General features: G+C 35.4%; 2 protein-coding genes and 1 pseudogene across 2 annotated transcripts; 2 read left to right on the top strand and 1 right to left on the bottom strand.

The window, feature by feature from the left end:
* Positions 1-1,094: 1,094 nt before the first annotated feature.
* LOC143540084 (GSH-induced LITAF domain protein-like) lies at positions 1,095-3,553 on the bottom strand. The gene is made up of 3 exons (XM_077033237.1): positions 3,249-3,553; positions 1,520-1,646; positions 1,095-1,435 (listed from the first exon to the last, which is right to left on the bottom strand). Exons 1-3 carry the CDS (start codon positions 3,524-3,526, stop codon positions 1,352-1,354), a joined length of 489 nt encoding a protein of 162 aa, XP_076889352.1. The 5' UTR covers positions 3,527-3,553; the 3' UTR covers positions 1,095-1,351.
* A 6,350-nt stretch (positions 3,554-9,903) lies between these two features.
* Positions 9,904-11,805, top strand: LOC143540073 (uncharacterized; annotated as a pseudogene).
* Positions 11,806-18,594: 6,789 nt separating this feature from the next.
* On the top strand, positions 18,595-19,483 carry LOC143540061 (protein TIFY 9-like). The gene is made up of 3 exons (XM_077033222.1): positions 18,595-18,703; positions 18,782-19,111; positions 19,193-19,483. Exons 1-3 carry the CDS (start codon positions 18,634-18,636, stop codon positions 19,267-19,269), a joined length of 477 nt encoding a protein of 158 aa, XP_076889337.1. The 5' UTR covers positions 18,595-18,633; the 3' UTR covers positions 19,270-19,483.
* The last annotated feature ends 210 nt before the right edge of the window (positions 19,484-19,693 follow it).

The raw sequence follows: 19,693 nt of genomic DNA, 5'->3' as shown, positions 1-19,693 counted from the left end.
TAAAACGTGCTTGGATATCTCAAAAATCAGTTTTATTTTAGCTTTTTGAAAGGGTTAAAAATCAGTATTCAAAAAGACTCAAATCCTGGCTTTTTAAAATGGCTTTGAAGCGATTATTATTAGGAAATTTGCAGATTATGATAATCACACTTATGGTTGTTCACGAGCCAAGCTGAACTGAGCAAAGGCTTACTCGTTTCTTGGCTCGTTTACAACCGAAACGAACCAAACAAATTAATTTCAAACCAAGTGAGAATTGAAACGAGCCAAAAACGAATTGAGGATAAAAAGAAATAAAACAATGATCGAAAAATTTCAATACGAAACAAGCTTGAAAATTGTAAATAATATATTTTGTAAACAAATTAGTAGTTTTTAGACAAACGTGTAATAAGTTTGGAAACTTTTATAATAAAAATGTTTGAAGTGAGATATAATGAATATATAAACAAACTTATAGCATTCTGAAAACTAGAAACGAACAAATGAAACTATAAATTTTACGGAATAGGTAAACTTTAGAAGGGATAAAATATTGTATACTTATATTTATGTGTTTTGTCTATATATTTATATATTTGTTCCTATGTAATTATATATAAAATAAATTAAAAATATCCGAGCCGAACCGAACCAAATCAAGCAGGCATTTACTCATTGCTTGGCTCGTTTACAATCAAACGAAAAAACAAGCGAACATTTTCCGAGCAATTTCTGATCGAGCGGGTGAGCAGTTTGGACCCCCTAACACACCTCACAATTCTTTTTTGTTATTAGTCCCACTTTTCACCTTTTTTTCTCACCAGGCCCGTTAATGTGTTAAATTGTTTCTGAATTTTGAAATGATGCTTTGAGTCTTTTGAAAAGAAAGTTGTTACAAGATTGATGTAAATGTTACCATAAAACGGGTATCCAAACGACAAACGGTACTTCAATTCGGTCAATTCTAACCAACAAAAATCAAGTTGTCTGGACGTATTAAGAGAAAAAACAATGGGACATTTTAATTTGCATAATTGTGATTACTTAAATAACGAGTTTATCAAGCATTTTTGTTACAAGTTATTTCTTTTATTAAGAGTAAGCTACTGACTGCCTTCAGATATCATAACGAATAGATCAAAAATCAAAACATGGCGAGTATTCGCTTCATACAAATATACACGACCACAAGAAAGCTATACAGTATGCAAGTTCTAATAATGCTAAGCATGTTCATTCGTGCAGAACGCCAAAATCCACATGCTGTAACATACAACATCTATCAACATCACGTCTTTATGTTCAAACACTCGACCTTCACTCAAACTTGTAATACAATAAAAAGTTCAGCATCAATGTCATTCCATGATTATGCAGGCAATGCAAAACTCGGTTCAGACCATCTTGGTGGATCCATCACCAAACACGCATCATTTTTCTCAAAATCAGCAAGCTGCATTAAAACATTTATTATAATTCGTTCTTTGAACAGATATACAGAATTTTTTAGCTAAAAAGAGTATAAAAGTGTGTATACCTTCTCGTTACAGTGGGGGCAATAGTGATACTTGTGCCAAAGGCAATCCATTGAAGGACAAAGAAAGCATACTCCAAGCATAAATGGCATCATGCAACCAACAGCAGCAGCGAGACTTGGTTTTGATCTATAAGACATGATTCAATATAGGATCAATCAAATTTTGGACTAGTGAATTATGTTTAGTAACATCGGGTTCTCAATATATATTCAAGATTACAAATTACTACCCATTGAACCGTAAAAGAAGAGATCTTGTATCATGTTTAAAAACAGTTAAAATGTTAGAACACCCTACAAAAGCGGTTCTTGAGAAAAGAAAAAGAAACTTGTTAATGAAACCAAGTCAATATTTTAACTTCAAGCAACAGGACATGAAAAAGAACATCAAATCTGAAGTAAACAAGTAAAAATACTACATGTTTAAGAGATACCAAAAAGATTCAACATTTTCACGTAGCAAAATGTTAGTTAACTTTATCTTCAAAACCACCATAAGTTGATTACTAACTGTTTTTACTTGGACTATAACTAAATACAATGAAAACAGAAGGTTTCTGCACCAAAACTTAATAAAGAAATGGCCGCCTCTCTTTGAAAAAATTCCCATATTTTAAGTTTCCCTAAATCCATATTATCAGGAGAAAATCACGAAAGTAACTATTTTTATGAGTGTTTTATCTCAAAATAATTAAGTTTCCCTAAATCCATAAAATTATAAATAAATCACGAAAGTAGCCATCTTTGTCAGCGTGTTATCTCAGAAATATTTGACGCACTCGCACATAGCCATGATATACGCGGAATTTTAGCTGCATATCTACTTCTTTTCAGGTATCAGCCTCTGCATCTCATAATAATACAAAAATGCATTACAATAAATGTTGTGTGAATCAGATTCGTGTATCTACTTTTGTGACTAGTGTAATCCAAGATGTATGTACTCTAAACCTATATCATGGCTATAAATGTGAAAGTATGTACCCAAAATAAGGCTATAAGCGAACCAAACATCTGGCTGACGTCCGGTTCATTCGGTGGGAAGTTCGTTTATTTTCGTTCGTTTAATAAACGAACTGGACACAAACAAAAAAAATTGTTCGCTAAGCTTAACGGATGAACACGAACAAAGGCAGCATTCGTTCAATAGTGTTCGTGAACATCCGGTAACATCCGTCTGATTACGTCCGTTTAATAGTGTTGTGTATGTTGAAATTCCTTGAAGAATAAAGAATATGAAGCTTGTTTCTCGGGAAACACTAGAAATTTGTGGATTTTGAAAACCAAAACATTATTTTGATATGATTATGTGTTTGGTTGATATGTTAAATGTTAAGAATTTTTGAATATCGTGTGGTGTTATGTTCATTAGCGTTTATGTTAAAATATTTTGATATGTTTATGTTTGTTTGTCCATTAACGCTCATTAGTGCCCTCCATTAGTGTCCCTTAATGTCTGTTTACAATACTAACGAACAGACACAAACGGACACGGACAAACTCAATTCCTAAATGGATGGACACGGACACGAACTTTCGTTCGGTAGGGTGTTCAGTATCATACCGGAACCGAATACAAAAGAAAAACCCCAATCAGATAACCTAATTCTCGGCCGATTGCAAATCAATTACACCAATCCAACAACAGTTCAACAACAAGACAATAAAATTCACAAAATTTCTATATAAACACAAATCAATTGAACAATAATAATAATAATAATAATACCTGACGGTGGTGAGACCTGAGCTGCCGCAAAACGCACAGTTAACGGGAGCAGGGGTATCTCGGTAAATAGTCTGTTGAATAGGTACACCTTTGGGATCGCCAAAGACGGCGTTAGGTGGGATCTGACCGGACCGATAAGGGTTATGTCCAACGTAGTATTGCGGCTGTGGTTGTTGTGGCGCGTACATAGACGGCTGCTGTTGCTGGTGGTGGTAGTTGGGGTTGTACGGAATCCCCATCACGGGTTCATCGGGCTTCTTCTCCGTCGTTGATGACATCACTCCGATTGATTGATTAGGGTTTATTGAAATGGAATTTGGGTGTACGGATTGGATTATATTATTTATATATGAAATGTCGGCGATGAAGAAAGTCGTGAATGACGGGTTTCACAAGTCAAGTCTTCTTGTGAAGCTTCCAAAGAAATTTCAATAATAATAATAATAATAATAATAATAATATATATAATGACAAAATGTCAAAAACGTCATTTATGTTTACACGGTTTTTCAATTGACGTATTTTGGCAAACTTAATGACATAAATCATTCTTTATGTTTAAAAAGTCTATCACATCATGTCCTTTCTCGCTAACCCAGTTAACATTTTCCGTTAAATCTGGCCTTGTGCAAGACACGTAAGGGTATTTTTGTAACTTTACACATTTATTAAATAAATGAAAAAATAATATATAAAAACAAATAAAATCTCTATTTTTTTCTCTCTCCCTCATTCTCCCAACTCTCCAGTTGTTGCTCAATTCCGGCCGCCATCAATCACCACCACAATTTCATGGTGACGGTGGTGTTTCATAACAACCACCAAACATAGTCCCCACCATAACTTTGACTTTTCATAGACGTTTGTCACCACCGCAACTTAGACTTCTCACTGATCGTCGCCACCACCATCACGGCCGCCACCGCCAAGACACGGTCTTCTCTCCTCTACATATCCAACAAATTTTAGCCCATCATCTTAGTTTAGGTAAGATTACGAGTGTTTGTACAGGCTTAATTGAAGTTTCATCCACGAAATCAAACTATATCTGAGTTCTATCAGATTTCGAGATCTAGGGTTCTGATGGGTTATGGTTCTGTGGAATCGGTCGATTTTGGGTTATGGACGATGGTTATCCTCGTCGCTGGCAAGAAAATCGTCACCGGCGGTGGTGATTGGGCTGACGGGAATCAAACAAGAGGGAGACAGAATCAGAGTGGACGGAGAAAGGGGAAGAGAGAGAGAGAGATTGTTTATATGGTGGATGCAGTGGTGGTGGAGGGTGATGTTGACAGCGGTGGATGTGGTTGACAGTGGTGGAGTGGGTGGCAGGTGAGGACGGTGATGGTGAAGGTGTGGTGGTGAACGATGGTGTTGATAGTTATGGCAAGTGGGTGGTTACAGATATATGGTGTCCGGAGATGGTTTAGTGAGAGGGGATTGTGGTGGCCTGAGTCGGGATGGTGGTGGTCGGAGTCGGTGACGGTGGTTGCAGAGGGAGAGAGTGTAGGTTAGAGAGAGAGAGAGGACAAAATATATCTTTATGTATATGTAAATATTTTTATTTTTATCTCAAAGTTTAAGTGATAAACACAAATAGTCCCTCAATGAGTAAAAGACGAATTTACCCTCATGTGCTTTGCACATGATTGGTTTTAACGAGAAAATTTAACTGGGTTAGGCCCAAATGATATACCCTGATAGATTTTTTAAACGTAAAGGATGATTTATGTCATTAAGTTTGCCAAAGAACGTAAATTGAAAAACCATGCAAACATAAAGGACGAGTTTTGCCATTTTGTCATATATAATTAACATGGGACATGACGGGATCAATAAAGTAAGATTGAGATCTTTATAATCTTTAGTTCGATCATGAGAGGGACCGGCTTTTATCATCAGTGGATCGTTTTCTCTGGAACTAGAGATAACTTGGAGGTTCTTAAGAGCTCCGTACGGCTATCCCCAGTGGGTCGTTTTCTCTGAAACTGGAGATAACTTGGAGGTGCTTAAGAGTTCCGTACGATCGGCTGGCGGTGTCTAATATGCCATTGGGTCACCCCATATGGAGTACTTAAGTATTTTATGTTTGTTGGCCGTTCAAAAAAACATGAAATTCTTTTATTTGGAATTTAACATTATACGATCTAAGACATTCAATAAGATCATGTCTGAAAGTGAAAATGAATAGAATCCTAATAAAGGTGGCCTTTGAAACAAGGAATACCCCGGTGGAGATAGCGGTTTGTTCATTTCTTGTACTTGTTTATGTAAACTATATAAATTATTTTTTAGAAAAATAGAAAGAAAGTTGTAGTCACCTCATTTGAATTTAGATTTTTTTCTTATATATAAAAATATGTTAAGAGTGGTTGAGATGTCAATAAACATAACTTGTAGATGCATCTAGCTCACCTTAATTTATTTTCAGTGATGACAAATGGAATTCCTAATTCGGTATTATCATCCTTTGTATTGGTTAGTATTATGGTTAAGTAGAGTACTATTCTCTTCTTTTATGGCTATGACCAGTACATAAATGTTTAGATGAAATTTATTAATTTCATACAAGCTTTTTTATAATGAGTTGAGATAGTGTTCGAAGAAAATACGTAAACTAACAATAAATTAAAGAAAAGTAGGCGTCTTTTTCCATATTGTTAGAAAGAAAATTACGTAAATGAATACATCTTGAGAGAAAGGTTTTTCATGGTTTTATTATTGGATCCATCGAGTTCTCATGCAAAGAGTATTTTATGGGTTAATACTAATAGAAATGAACACGGTTAAAAGATAGAACTTTTGTGATTGTTTTGAGTTTAATTTTTTTTGAAAGGTAAATCGTTTTGAGTTTAATGAGATATATATATTATATTCTTTGTTAAAATAAAATTAATTAATTAATTGAAAGTTGCACAAGACCATTGTTTGGGAGTGACAACTGGCTTGAGGACAAAAACTACCCACATCTTGAAACCGGGCCAACCATTTTTAATTTGTAGCTAATCAAGCGGGTAGCCCTATTCAAGAACCTTTAAAGCTTGTTTACTTAAGTGAAATTATTCCATCACGCAGTGGCGGAGCCAGAAAATTTTTCCTATGGGTTCGGGATTTTTCGGTGTTTGAATTTTTCTTTTCACCATCAAAATTTTCGGACCCAGGTGGGTCAGATATATAGAATACAATTTCACTATCATAACAAAAGGACATTGTCAGCGTTCAACAAAGTACAAATCATTTTAAATAAAAAAAAGTATATTACATTCTTTGAAAACGACTGTTAACATTTTTAATCGCGACTTTCAAAAAGTAATTATTTTTAATATAACAAATGCAAGTATCATATATATAATCGTCACTCATCAAATAAAAACTAAACTTGTTTTTTTACTAAATTTGATTTGGTTATTTTAAAATTAAAATTAAAGAAAAATGGATAGAAAAAATGACAGAAATTAAACATTTAAGTTGGGTTAAAGGATATATGTTAGATTTGAACTTTTTATTTAGAAGAGACCCTATCAAATAGAAGTAATATTACAAACTTAATTGACTAATGTTTAATTAACATAATAAGAGGTTCAACCTGTAACACCCCGACCAAAGGCGGATTATACATCGGGGCGCCACATATTGTTTCATTACTCGTGACACTATTGGGTGTCAATATTTAATAAATACATTCATTCACGCATGCGCAACGTATACATAAGATATAAATAAACCAACATAATCAATATATTATAAATCATAATAAAACAGCAATAACTTGTCTTGATACATTTTAATCTAGGTCCAAAATAAAGAAAACTTCCTATGTGTCCACAAGCTCCAAAACAGCTACTGCAAACCTGAACATGTGTTAAAATAAACGTCAAACACTTGCGTGCTGGTGAGAAATCAAGTTTAATAGATAATCATAGATAATCACAGTAAATCTGCGCGCAACACGTGTATGTCTAGAGTTTAACAAGGGTGTAATCAGATTGTGATCAAGCCTAAGATAGTTCATAGATCATAGTTCAATCCATGCTCCCAATTGAGCATAAAAACGAGAAAACATCTGTGCAAGTGTAAACAAAGAAAACCGTAAACGATAGGTCTCCCGTGTTCAACTAATGGTACCAACGGAACTGCGGAATAGGCCGAACAAAGCGGTTAATGATACACACATACAAATAAACAGCCAAGTAAACGTCCTCAACACATGGGATACTGCGCGACTAAAGTTCATAAACAAATTTAAGACTCAAGTTTTGTATGAACACATGAACATCCCAAAGCATTTAAAATAAAAAGGGATTAGATACGAGATAACTCACATGATAAACGATGCGGTGATAGATAAAGCAAGAACCAACTTTAAACAAGCACAAGTTAACCTATAAATAAGATTATTGTTTTAACGATTGGTTTTAAGTCTTGATTAATAAGTAAACTATTATATATAATATATATTACCGGAAAAGCAGGAAGAACAAGGAGGAAGACGGGGGCAGAGAGGGGGGCGGCAGGAGGACAACGGCAGAGAGCAAAAAGGGAGGAAGAGATAATAAGTGTAGTGTGTGAAGTGTTAAGAAAATACTACTATTATTTATAGAAAAACCCTAGGAGACATAATCCCTAGAAAAGGGGAAAAGATCTAAAAAAAAAGCAAAAGATATCAAAAAGCATAAGAATCCAAAAGCAAAAGATATCAAAAGATATGGCAGCTGCAGGGGCAAGATAAAGCTGTCAGGGAAACAGTAACAGGCATGGGCGGTTCAGATAAAGGTACTGGTCAAGCATGGCAAAAGCAGATCTCAAAAGATAATGTCAGTCACTTTTTCTACCAACCAATGGGGGTTGGTACGCATGCTGCGCCGAAAGTAACTATTCAGACATTAGATAGGTTAGGTCAACAGCACAGAAGATAAGACAACACAAAAGCAAACGGCTAGATTTAAACAGAAGATACAAGGGTTAAGCGCGGGAAGGCTGAGTGCGCGAGCGCGAAGGCTGGCACAACAATCCTTAGCGCACTGCGGGAAGAATCACAAATCCTTAGCGTGCTGCGTGAAGAACTAGAATTCTAAGCGCATCGCGGGAAGAACATACATTCTTAGCGCATTGCGGGAAGAACATGCATTCTTAGCGCGCTGCGAGAAGAGTTCTCTTCACGCATCGCAGGAACAAGATGTCTTCACGCAGGCTTCCATGTAAGGAGTCTGGCGCGTGGAGCTGCAGACATCCTTAGGCGGGAAGAACCAAAGGACAAGCAAAGAGGAGAGGGAAACAAGGCGCAAGGGCGGGACGGCGACAAGAGGGAAAAGAAGGCGGAAAGAGAGAGGGAAAGAGGCGGGAAGGAAAATATATATTATTATTAAAAGTAAAATATAAGTATAAATATTAAATAATAAAAGAGAGATCGGGTCAGAGAAACGGGTACCTGGGTCGGGTCGGATCGGGGCAGATGTCACACAACCCAAACTTTTAAACAAACTTATAAACTAGGAATCACAATTACTTTTTAGAATTCATTATTATATAATAATTTTGGTTACCATCTGAAAAATTAAGAAAATTCAAATAAAAGATACTAAAGATTTTTGAAGCATAGTCTGCTCACTAAATTAAATTAAATTAAATGTAAAAGAGTAAAGAAAGTATAAATTGTCTTGCACTCACCATAGACAAAATAATTGATCAAAGGGGATGTGTGAAAAGGGTTAAAAGTGTTAGGTTGGGCATAGAAATGACCCAAAACACAATTAACCATAAATAAGGCATCTGGAAGGTTAAGCATGCATATTTCAATATTTTATTCTTTCTTCTTCATTTTCACGGCACCTGCATATCTAATTCATAGCAAAGATACCTTTTTTTTCAACGTATTTCGCCTTTGTTACCGGGTTCGCTCGCCGAAAAAGAGTGGGTTCGCTCGTTAATTCGATACCAAGGCTATATATAAAACCGAAAAAAGACCGGGTTCGGACGAATCCAGTGGCCAAGCCATACCTCCGCCACTGCCATTACGTACATAATGATTTATAGCGAAAGGGTATTTGATGATAGACATAAATTAATAACAACTTTCGATGTTATTTTAATAATAGATTGTCATTTTTCTTATTTGCAATTCTCTCACGTCATGTTATACTTACAAAATAACTAATTAAGTTTCATATTTGTTTTGCTAGCTTATGCTATATATAACTTTTAAGCATTTTCATAATATTGAAAATTTAGGTTTTTATAGTATAAAACACGATACAAACAATCTAAATAAAACAATTAATAAACTTATGTTTGACAATCGAGCCATGCCCCATATATTGTTTACAACAAAAATAATAGTACTTAATACTAATAATAATAATATATCAGTCATTGTATATATTTATCTTAATCGTGCTGCCCACGCATACCCTTTAATAACAAAGCTTAAAAATAGAACTAAATATTATTCTTATTCATTTATTCGTATTGCCCAAGTCATATTCCGTATGGTTCGACATGCGTGATACCCAAGTCGTACACGTGATGCCCAAGTATCAAGACTCCTATATAAACACAAACACCACAACCATAAAAATTAAACAAAAACCAAAACACCTTACAATACAATATCATATATCATATATATTATCATATCATAAAGCAAAGATATATATAATAATATGGCTCCCACATCCACCTCCCTCCTTGGTCCACCGGAGATCCACCACAACACCACCGTCTCACCACCACCCACCCATTCATGAACGCCATGATCTCCCACTTCAACTCCACCCAAATGGGCTACACAGAAAACATGTCACCCACTTTTCTATCCACCGGCAACCCTTGCCTTGATTTCTTCTTCCACATTGTCCCGGACTCACCGCCCGAAACCGTCACGCAACGCTTACAACAAGCGTGGCAACACGACCCCTTGACAACCTTAAAACTAATATGCAACCTAAGAGGTGTCCGAGGCACGGGTAAATCAGATAAAGATGGGTTTTATACATCCGCATTATGGCTCCATAAAAACCACCCCAAAACCTTAGCTTCTAACCTTTCCTTCTTTGCCGAATTCGGCTACTTTAAGGACTTGCCCGAGTTACTATACCGTCTCCTTCAAGGACCCAATGTTCGTAAAATAGCAAAAGACGAGCATTTGAAAAAGTCGTCTCACCGTCTTAATAAAACTGTTTACCAAAAACACAGGTCTCCACAAAGTCGTAAGACCATGTATAGGCGCAGTCGTAAGAGTGTGCCTAGAGAGCAAAGGCTTTCGGCCGAGTTAAAGAGAGTGGAGATGGAGAAGCTAAATGCTAGTAACAAAAGAAAAGAGAAGAGGATTATTATAGCTACAAAAGCCTTAGAAAGATACAACCGTGACCCGGATTACAAATTCTTACACGATCGTGTGTCGAGTCTTTTCGCTGAGTGCCTGCGGACGGATATCAAGTTATTAAGTTACGGGGACTCGAGGCGAATCAGCCTGGCTGCTAAATGGTGTCCATCTTTGGATTTATCATTTGACAGAGCGACTTTACTATGCGAAAGCATAGCGAAGAAAGTGTTCCCTCGTGAAGAGTATAACGAATACGAGGGTGTCGAAGAAGCTTATTACGCGTACCGGGTTAGGGATCGTTTAAGGAAGGAAGTGCTGGTGCCGCTAAGGAAGGCCCTGGAGCTACCCGAGGTTTACATTGGGCGAAATCAATGGAATTTGATACCTTACGGTAGAGTGGCTTCGGTGGCTATGAAGCTTTACAAGGAGAAGTTTTTGAAGCATTATAAGTTAAGGTTTGAAGAGTATTTGGAGAATGTGAGACGCGGGGAAGCGAAAGTGGCTGCGGGTGCGCTTCTTCCGCATGAGATTGTAAAGAGTTTGGAGGACGAAGATGGCGGTCAAGTGGCCGAGCTTCAATGGAAGCGAATGGTGGACGATATGTCGAAGAAAGGGAATTTTAACAATTGCTTGGCGATTTGTGATGTATCGGGTAGTATGTATGGGACTCCAATGGATGTTTGTGTGGCTCTTGGAGTACTTGTTTCGGAATTAAGCGAGGAGCCATGGAAGGGGAAGGTTATTACTTTTAGTGAAAACCCGGAGATGCATTCGGTGGAAGGGGATGATTTGAGATCAAAGATCGAATTCGTGAGACGAATGGAGTGGGGGATGAACACTAATTTCCAAAGGGTGTTTGATTTGATACTTGAAGTGGCGTCAAAAGTAAGGTTGAGTGAAGATAAAATGATCAAGAGGGTGTTTGTGTTTAGCGACATGGAGTTTGACCAAGCGTAGGTGCGCCCGTGGGAGACTGATTATAAGGTGATCAAGAGGAAGTTTGTGGAGAAAGGGTATGGAGGGGCGGTTCCGGAGATTGTGTTTTGGAATTTGAGGGACTCGTTGGCGACGCCGGTGGCTGGGAAGGAGAATGGGGGTGGCGCTGGTTAGCGGGTTTTCGAAGAATTTGATGACATTGTTTATGGAAGATGGAGGGAGTATGAGCCCTGAGGGTGTCATGGAGAGTGCCATTTCTGGTGAGGAGTATAAGAAACTGGTGGTGGTTGATTAAGAAATGTAAATATTGTGTTATTTATATGTAATTTTAAGTTTCAAATTTTATTTATTTCTACTGATGAAACATAGATATTACATCAATATAGCAGGTAGGCGGGCAACAAGCTGCGCCGCCACCCCTTTCTGAATTGCAAACCCTAACCTGCTAAAGACATACCCCTGCCCCTTTGGAGTCGACACATTGCTATGCACAACCTGTTGGACCCTGGTTAGAAAACGGATAGCTTCCGGTGCCAAGGAGCCAAATGTATCAAAAGCCAGAGGGACAAAAACATGTTGGTTCTCTTCGCAGGCTTTAGCATGTTTCTCCACCTTCTTCGTTTCAGCCCTTTTTATTGCTTGCCCAGCTACAAACCCATTATCCCTCAAACCAGCTAAGGGAGATACCCCTGTGAGGTCAACACAAGCGTGTTTTCCCCCGGCCCAACCAAAGACGAGCAAATCTGCCGGTCGTAGAGTGGATCTCCCTTCCGTGGGGTCTGTAAGGAAGTTTACGGGGGCTTCCTTTTTAGCTGATATCCCAGCTCGCCTTAAGATGTCCCAAAGAACGTCCCGCACCCAATCATGTCGGTATTTGAACCCAGGCATCTCCTTGCAATGAATCGCATGCTCTCCGAATTTATCCAGGCAGGCCTTACGGCAGATCGGACATGTTTCGTCTTCGGGGTACTTTCAAATGCAAGAATTACATGCATCTTTTAACAAGTCTTGTCTTTACAATATTATCATAGCTAAATAAACACAAAAGGAACTATCATGATTCATGAGTCCTTGTCAAGGCTTCATTTTAACAGTGGCCCAACTTAGTCAACTTGTTTTTTTTTATACGTGGGCTTGAAGGAAGTTCCACATACTGGGCTGCCAAGAACCTAATAAACTTAATGGATTAAATTAGTAATTAAGTCCATATTAACATCTAAACTACTATTAACCAATGTTATGAATTACAAAATAGAAGGGAGGAACACCTCTCTAGGATTTGTGTATGTGTGTGTGCTCGTGTGTCGACGAAGTCGACAAGGTTCCAGATAATAAAAGTACAACTACAATAATGCCAGTTAGACTCGTACAACTTAAAAAGACAAGTATCTCTTATTTTAGCATTCACATTAATTCTTTAATTCTTCATCTTTATTTCTTCATCTTCATCTTAATCTCTATAATTTAACAATATATCATTATTCTCTAAATTTATCTTTATATTTTGTTAACATGCCCCTTCAAATGCATTAGCCACCTCCTCTTCACTCGCAAACACTTATTTTATTACCTTTTTTTAATGCTAGCCAACATGTATAAAAATAATGAATGGTAATCTCTATATTTGGATAATGTTTATAAAACTCTAGATTTTTGAGATAGAGAAAGAGATAAAGATGAATATTCTGATCATGATACAAAATAAAGTGTCTAAATTTTGAAGGGGACAAAGATGGAAATGCAACTCTTAATGCTCTTTTAGTTGTGATTTTAAAAACTTTTACGTGATAAAAGTTGTTTGTTATATAATTATGATCTTCATATGGAACAGAACACTCGAAATGATATCATGGTGGTCTTAAAGTTTTTTGTTTGGGTGACTAAATGATAATTTTTGAACATTTGGATGATTAATACATACATTACTTATAGGTGTAACACCCTTGACAAACACAACATTGTCTTACTCTTAGGCTATCCCACATCGGCCGTGGACAAGAGATCCTTGGTTCATAAGTAAATGTCATGCCTCTTCAATCACCAACGCGTTTTGGGCAACCGAAAACAAATCACCAATATTGTCCGCTCTGTCCACGAAGAGCTCACGGATTTGTTTTTGGTTGCCCAAAACGCGTTGGTGATTGAAGAGGCATGACATTTACTTATAAACCAATGATCTCTCTTGTCCACGGCCGATGTGGGATAGCCTAAGAGTGGGACGATGTTGTGTTTGTCAAGGGTGTTACAATAGGCATGTAAACAAACTGAAAGAACCGAATAAGGGCATGTTTGTTTCCATTCATTTAACTTTAAACGAACACAAAATCAAACAAATATTTGTGTTCATGTTTGTTTGTTTAAAAAATGAGCATGTTATGGTTCGTTTATGTTCGTTTGTTTAAAATCTAAAAGAAACTGTTCACAAGCATATATGAATAATTATAAGCATTTATAAATGAAATATATATGAACAAACGTAAATAAACAAACACAAATAAACATAAACTAACATAAATGAACACATGAAAACATTAAACAAAGACCGAACAAAAATGAATGTACGAAACATATATTCATGTTCGTTTGTTTAATTATTAAATAAACACAAAGTTTATGTTCACGCTTGTTCGTTTATTAAATAAATGAACATAAACTAATTTTCCGCTGAACGATTCACAAACAATTCATCACATCTGGCGTTTGAATCATTTACCAACCTAGTTAATTCTTCCATGTCAGAGGATCTTAAAATTCTTTTTTCAAAATGAGCCTTTTATAAAGTTATAATTTATGAGGTGAAATAGAATATATACCACGAGTCGTTTATAATATTAGACTAAACAATTCTAGAAAATACGGCGTTGATTGTTTTTATATAGTCCCTAAAAGAAATCCAAAGATTTACATTTCAATGAAATTTCATATAGTTTTCTTTCTCACGTTCACACTACTTTTTATTATCTTATAGAGTTTATGTAAATATAATGCATATTAATGTATGCAATTTATTTTAATTATGTTAAACCATCGGTTCAAGCTATCAATTAAACAAACTACATGATACGCGGGTACAATTTTAAATTGTTAATAGAACAAGTAAGAACAGAAAGTATAATAGGAGAATGATGAATGAATTATACAACTAATAAGTAAAAAACCCATAAGAATTTACGATTAATATGTTGTTAGTGTGTTAGACTATGTTTTGTGATTTGGTTAGTTAAAACATTACTTTATTATCATGCAGACACTAACTTTTAAGTCTTTAACTAATTATAATCCTTTAACAAAGGCGTACACTTTGTTTAGTTATTAAAAAAATGTGATTAGCTGAAATGGAGATGGACCTCATCGTTTCAAGCATATTGACGACAGATGACGGGGAGTGGCACATGTATTGTTGTTTGGAGCATGATTAAAGACTTAGGTGGCAGGTGTGCCCCTTCAAATTCACAAGGTCTTACAGAACACGGTGTTACATGTCGGGTCGATTATTTATTCAGAGTTATATTCGCATTTAAAAAAATTGTGTAGGTAACGAATGAAATTAACTCATTTTTGTAAGTTTATAACATCTAATTGTTAATGATTAATCTAACTATACTAATAAAAGAAAATAATGAGGATGATGTGACAACTCTACATTCATTCTTGGTCTAATCTCTCTTCTCATTCATCCTACCTATCCATGGGTTATGGAGCAAACCATATTGGCAAATGGGTTATAATTTCATTTCTAATTCTCTAATCTTTCATCTCATTCATCCTAACTATCCATTGGTCATGAGTCAAAATAATTTTGCCTAATGGGTTATGGGCTATAATTTAATTCCTAATTCTCTAATTTCTCATCTTATTTTTTAACATACCCATGGGTCATGGGACAACACAATTTTGAGAAATAGGTTATAATTTCTCTTCTAATTTTTTAATCTCTCATCTCATTATCATAGTTATCCACGGGTAATTGGTAAAAACAATTGTTGCAAATGTTGTATATAAAAAAATCGAATTTGTAAATTTGAGATTTTATACTTCTTATTGTTTGCACTATATATTTTATCTTCTTTTTATCTATAATTTTGTTCATTCTTTGAGATAATGGATCTTTTTATCTTTATTATTTTACAAATCCCGTGTAATTCACGGGTTCAAAAGCTAGTTAATTAATAAAATAAATCATGTTTTTCTCTTTGTAAACGAGCTGCTCCCTGTATAGCGGCGGAAGTCGGCAACAGTGACCGATGGGCAACAAGTGGCAAACGAATAAACGATGGAGATTTTCATTTGACTTTCATTCAATATTTTATGTTTTTTATTTCTTTTTAATTTGGTGTCGGTCGTTATCTCATAATATGTGGTGTCGGAGCAGACGACAAGTTGTGGATGTGTGAGGGTGATTTAAGTGCCACGAGCTATTTTTTAATTATTTTAGAGCCAAATAACACACTTATATATTAATTGTACTTTTAACAGGCAAACACTTTCACACCATATGTACTTTGTGTACCTATGTTTACTTGCAACTTGTGACTAATCACTAGCACACCATATGTAGTTTGTGTACCTAGAATTAGTATGTTGTTTATAATAATATGGCACATAGGGTCTAAGTGTCTAACCACAAGTTATAGTGGCAAGGGTGTAAAATCAAATGGAGTTTGTATTCCATCACATGAGACAACTTTGAACTTTGCTAATGGATACTTGATAGTTTCCTAATCATGGCAGTTTTATTGTTACCACGTCTACTTAATTACCTCATGCTCCAACAACCTAACACTAGACACTTAACACATGGCCAATTGGTCATCTTAGTATTGGTGATTTTACTGTCATTGGAGTAGTTTGATAAATACAATTTACTTGAAGATCAAATGAGAAACCATAGTTAATTTTGAATCAAGTTGGGAGGAGTGGAATACATGTTTGTTCAATATTATTATGGGTTCGGTGTATTTAAAAGTGGTTCCCCTGAGCATCACCCGATAGTAGGTCAAGAGCAGTGCCCTGACAGGAAATGTGATAACCCCTTGAGAGGTCAGAGGAGCAACACCCTTGCCCGTGGTTGCCACGAAGGTTGGCCAAAAGTTTGCATTTTTAAAGATGCTTCATTTAGAACACTTTTCATTTGTATGGATGCCTAAAAATTGTATGAAAATGATATTTGAAAGTTACTGGACTTAAGTAGCAAAATGCTACTACTTGGTAGCAATTTGGTTATTGACGTTCAATAGTAACTTTGAAGTTCAGTAGTAATTAAGCTATATTAGATATTTGCAACATCTTTAATATACACTAGTAACTTGTAATCCAATATGAACTTAGAACTTCTACAGCTACTAAGTTTGCTACCAGATTGAGCTTCCGAGACACTTTCATACTAATGTAACTGCATTTGTTACACTCCAACCAGCATAACCATTTATGTAATATTATGACATTTCTCCTCACTATTCTAATCATCTGATGGCTCAATACCTATATTGGATCATTTGGTCTAAAAATCATCGAATTAATACTTCGAATTATCACTAGAAAAAAATACGTCGTTCTATGAAAGAGTATTTCATGTCTTATCCTATTATTGATTACGTCACACATGGAATACGTTAAATGCTGAGACACTGAGAACAAATGATCATTGCGAATCTGTTGTGTTTGCATCGAGCTCACAATTCTAATACTACGATAACAAAAAACAGATTCTATAAAAACAAGAAGATGATTTAGATTCTACTTCTTTTTAAATTCCTTGAACATAACATGATGTCATCCTCTATACGTTACCCTAAGGCTATGTGTAATGGGCGTGGGTTTGGGGCGAAATTGGGCGAGGAAGGGCGCAAACACCGCCCCCCCCAAGCGATATGTGGGCGATTTGGGGCGGGGGCGGGGTTTATTTATCGCCGGCGAGAGAGGGAAATAATAATGTTATATTATATGTTGTGTATGTATATATATGTATATGTATATGTATATATGTTGTGTGTGTATATATATGTATATGTATATGTATATATGTTGTGTGATATATATATGTTGTGTGTGTGTATATATGTATATGTATATATGTTTTATGTATATATATATGTATATGTATATATGTTGTGTGTGATATATATATATATATGTATATATGTTGTATATGTATATGTATATATGTTGTGTGTATATATATATGTATATGCAAAATGAATCTTAGAAACAACCCAAAACCAACCGAACGTGAACTTACAATGAAACCCAATGAACCTCAACCAAGCTATCCGTTTCAATTTCTCGACCCGAACCTAAACATGTACGCCAACCGAGCTATATGTTTTTTTATATTTTTAGTTATGTATTTTTTTTGTATTTCTTTTTAATTTTAATGCATTTTTATTTAATTATTTGAAAAAATTGGTTTTTATTTGATTAGTTTACTTATAAAAAGAAAATAATAAAAAAAGATACCGTGGGTCCAACTTGTAGCCCCTACACCATTACACTCCAAAAACAAATTCGTCCCCTTTGCTGATTGGATGTCATATGTCACAATTCGCCCTCAATTGTAGCCCCTCCACTACACAAAGCCTAATGAGACTGATATAAAACTCCACTTACGTAACATTTACATATTCCTAACTTGACAAAAAAAAACGTACTTTGATCCAGATCCAGTTCATGTATAGCGACAGATAAATAATTTTTTAAAATAAAATAAAATAAAACAATATTGGCTGTTTGTCCCTACACCTAACATTTAATAATATCCTTAAATTATATCACCATGTGCATATATCTTATTTTGAATTACTTGCAAACCAATCCCATTATTCAGACCGAATCAAACACGTGTTCTACTCTTTCTTTAACTTTTCCTTTTTTTTTTAATTTATTATTATTATTATTATTACAAAATAATTAAAAGAATGCGTGTTTGAAAGTGTGTAAAGTAGGCAGCTTGAAACAAACACTCACGGCAACAACACCCACATTTAACGCGTGCATAATAATATACTTTATTAATAACCTATTAACACATCAAATATCCTCACAAGTCACAAACATCATAACAACAATATTATTTTCATATTCTCTCTATATCAAATCAAGATCTTCATATATCATATTATTCGAATAATCATGTCGGAATCATCCACTGTCGAAATCGATTTCTTTCGTCTCCAAGACCGAAAGCTTTCGGATCGTCGAGGTTCGTTTATTTGATCAATTTGTTAATTTGTTACGTTGTTTTGTATGTGATAATAATATTTATGTAACCTTTATGTAGATATTCAAGGGGTGATATCGAAGATAAACCCGGAGCTTCTGAAAACTGCGATCGCTTCAGCGTCAGCTAACACGAGTTTCGTTTCGGATAACTCGTTTTCGTCTTCTCTCCAACTTCAAACACCAGCAGTTAACACGGTTGCAACTGTTGCTCCAATGACTATTTTCTATAACGGTTCAGTTTCTGTTTTTGACGTGACGCCTGACCAGGCAAAGAGTATTATCAAACTTGCTGAGAGGGTGAACTCGGGTTCTAAAAGTGGTGAATCAACATTACTTGTGAAGTCTGAAAGCAATCACAACCAAGGCATCGGTCGAGTTCTTGGCAATGGTACGTGGTACAATATGCGGAAACACTTTCATTTTTAATAGTTATACCGATTGTTAATGTTTATTCGTTCGTTTTGCTCAGATCTACCATTGTCGAGGAAGAAATCGTTGAGGAGGTTTTTGGAGAAGCGTAAAGAAAGGTCAGTATTCGATAACTAAATCCAAATTTCATTCATATTGTTTTAAACACGTACAAGTATTTATTGCGGTTCTTGTAGTTATTTACTGTTTTGTTAAAAACGCGCTTTTGTAATAAACAGTTAAAATATAGAAAATATGGTTTTAACTTTTTAACCCTTTAAGAAACATTTTTTTTTACTATATTTGGGAAAAAGTATTTAAAATATTTTATTAAAATTAATAATAATTTATATATTTTGGCAGGCACAAGGAAGCACATCTTCACATTGAAGAAAAGTTGAGACATAAAAGTGGAACTAGAAGAAGATACTAATGTAGTCAATGCTTTGATCTAAAGACATGTTTTTATTTTACTTTTGATTTTGTTTTGTTATTGGTGGAGTTAGGCATGATACAGAAATTATTTTTTGTTTTATATTATAGTTGGTCGACCTATGACCAA

The sequence above is a fragment of the Bidens hawaiensis genome, unplaced genomic scaffold (genome assembly GCF_021521415.1).
Source record: "Bidens hawaiensis isolate Kalapana, Puna unplaced genomic scaffold, B.hawaiensis_p1.1 tig00000820_1, whole genome shotgun sequence".
Taxonomy (NCBI): Eukaryota; Viridiplantae; Streptophyta; class Magnoliopsida; order Asterales; family Asteraceae; genus Bidens; species Bidens hawaiensis.
The sequence above is the reverse complement of the archived record's forward strand: the minus strand, read 5'-3'. Positions and strand labels throughout refer to the sequence as shown.

Coding starts and splice junctions, on each gene's coding strand:
- LOC143540061 (XM_077033222.1), top strand. CDS start 18,634: ATGTCGGAATCATCCACTGTCGAAATCGATTTCTTTCGTCTCCAAGAC. Junction 18,704..18,781: donor AAAGCTTTCGGATCGTCGAG/GTTCGTTTATTT, acceptor ACCTTTATGTAG/ATATTCAAGGGGTGATATCG. Junction 19,112..19,192: donor CGGTCGAGTTCTTGGCAATG/GTACGTGGTACA, acceptor CGTTTTGCTCAG/ATCTACCATTGTCGAGGAAG.
- LOC143540084 (XM_077033237.1), bottom strand. CDS start 3,526: ATGTCATCAACGACGGAGAAGAAGCCCGATGAACCCGTGATGGGGATT. Junction 1,647..3,248: donor TCAGGTCTCACCACCGTCAG/GTATTATTATTA, acceptor CATGTCTTATAG/ATCAAAACCAAGTCTCGCTG. Junction 1,436..1,519: donor GCCCCCACTGTAACGAGAAG/GTATACACACTT, acceptor GTTTTAATGCAG/CTTGCTGATTTTGAGAAAAA.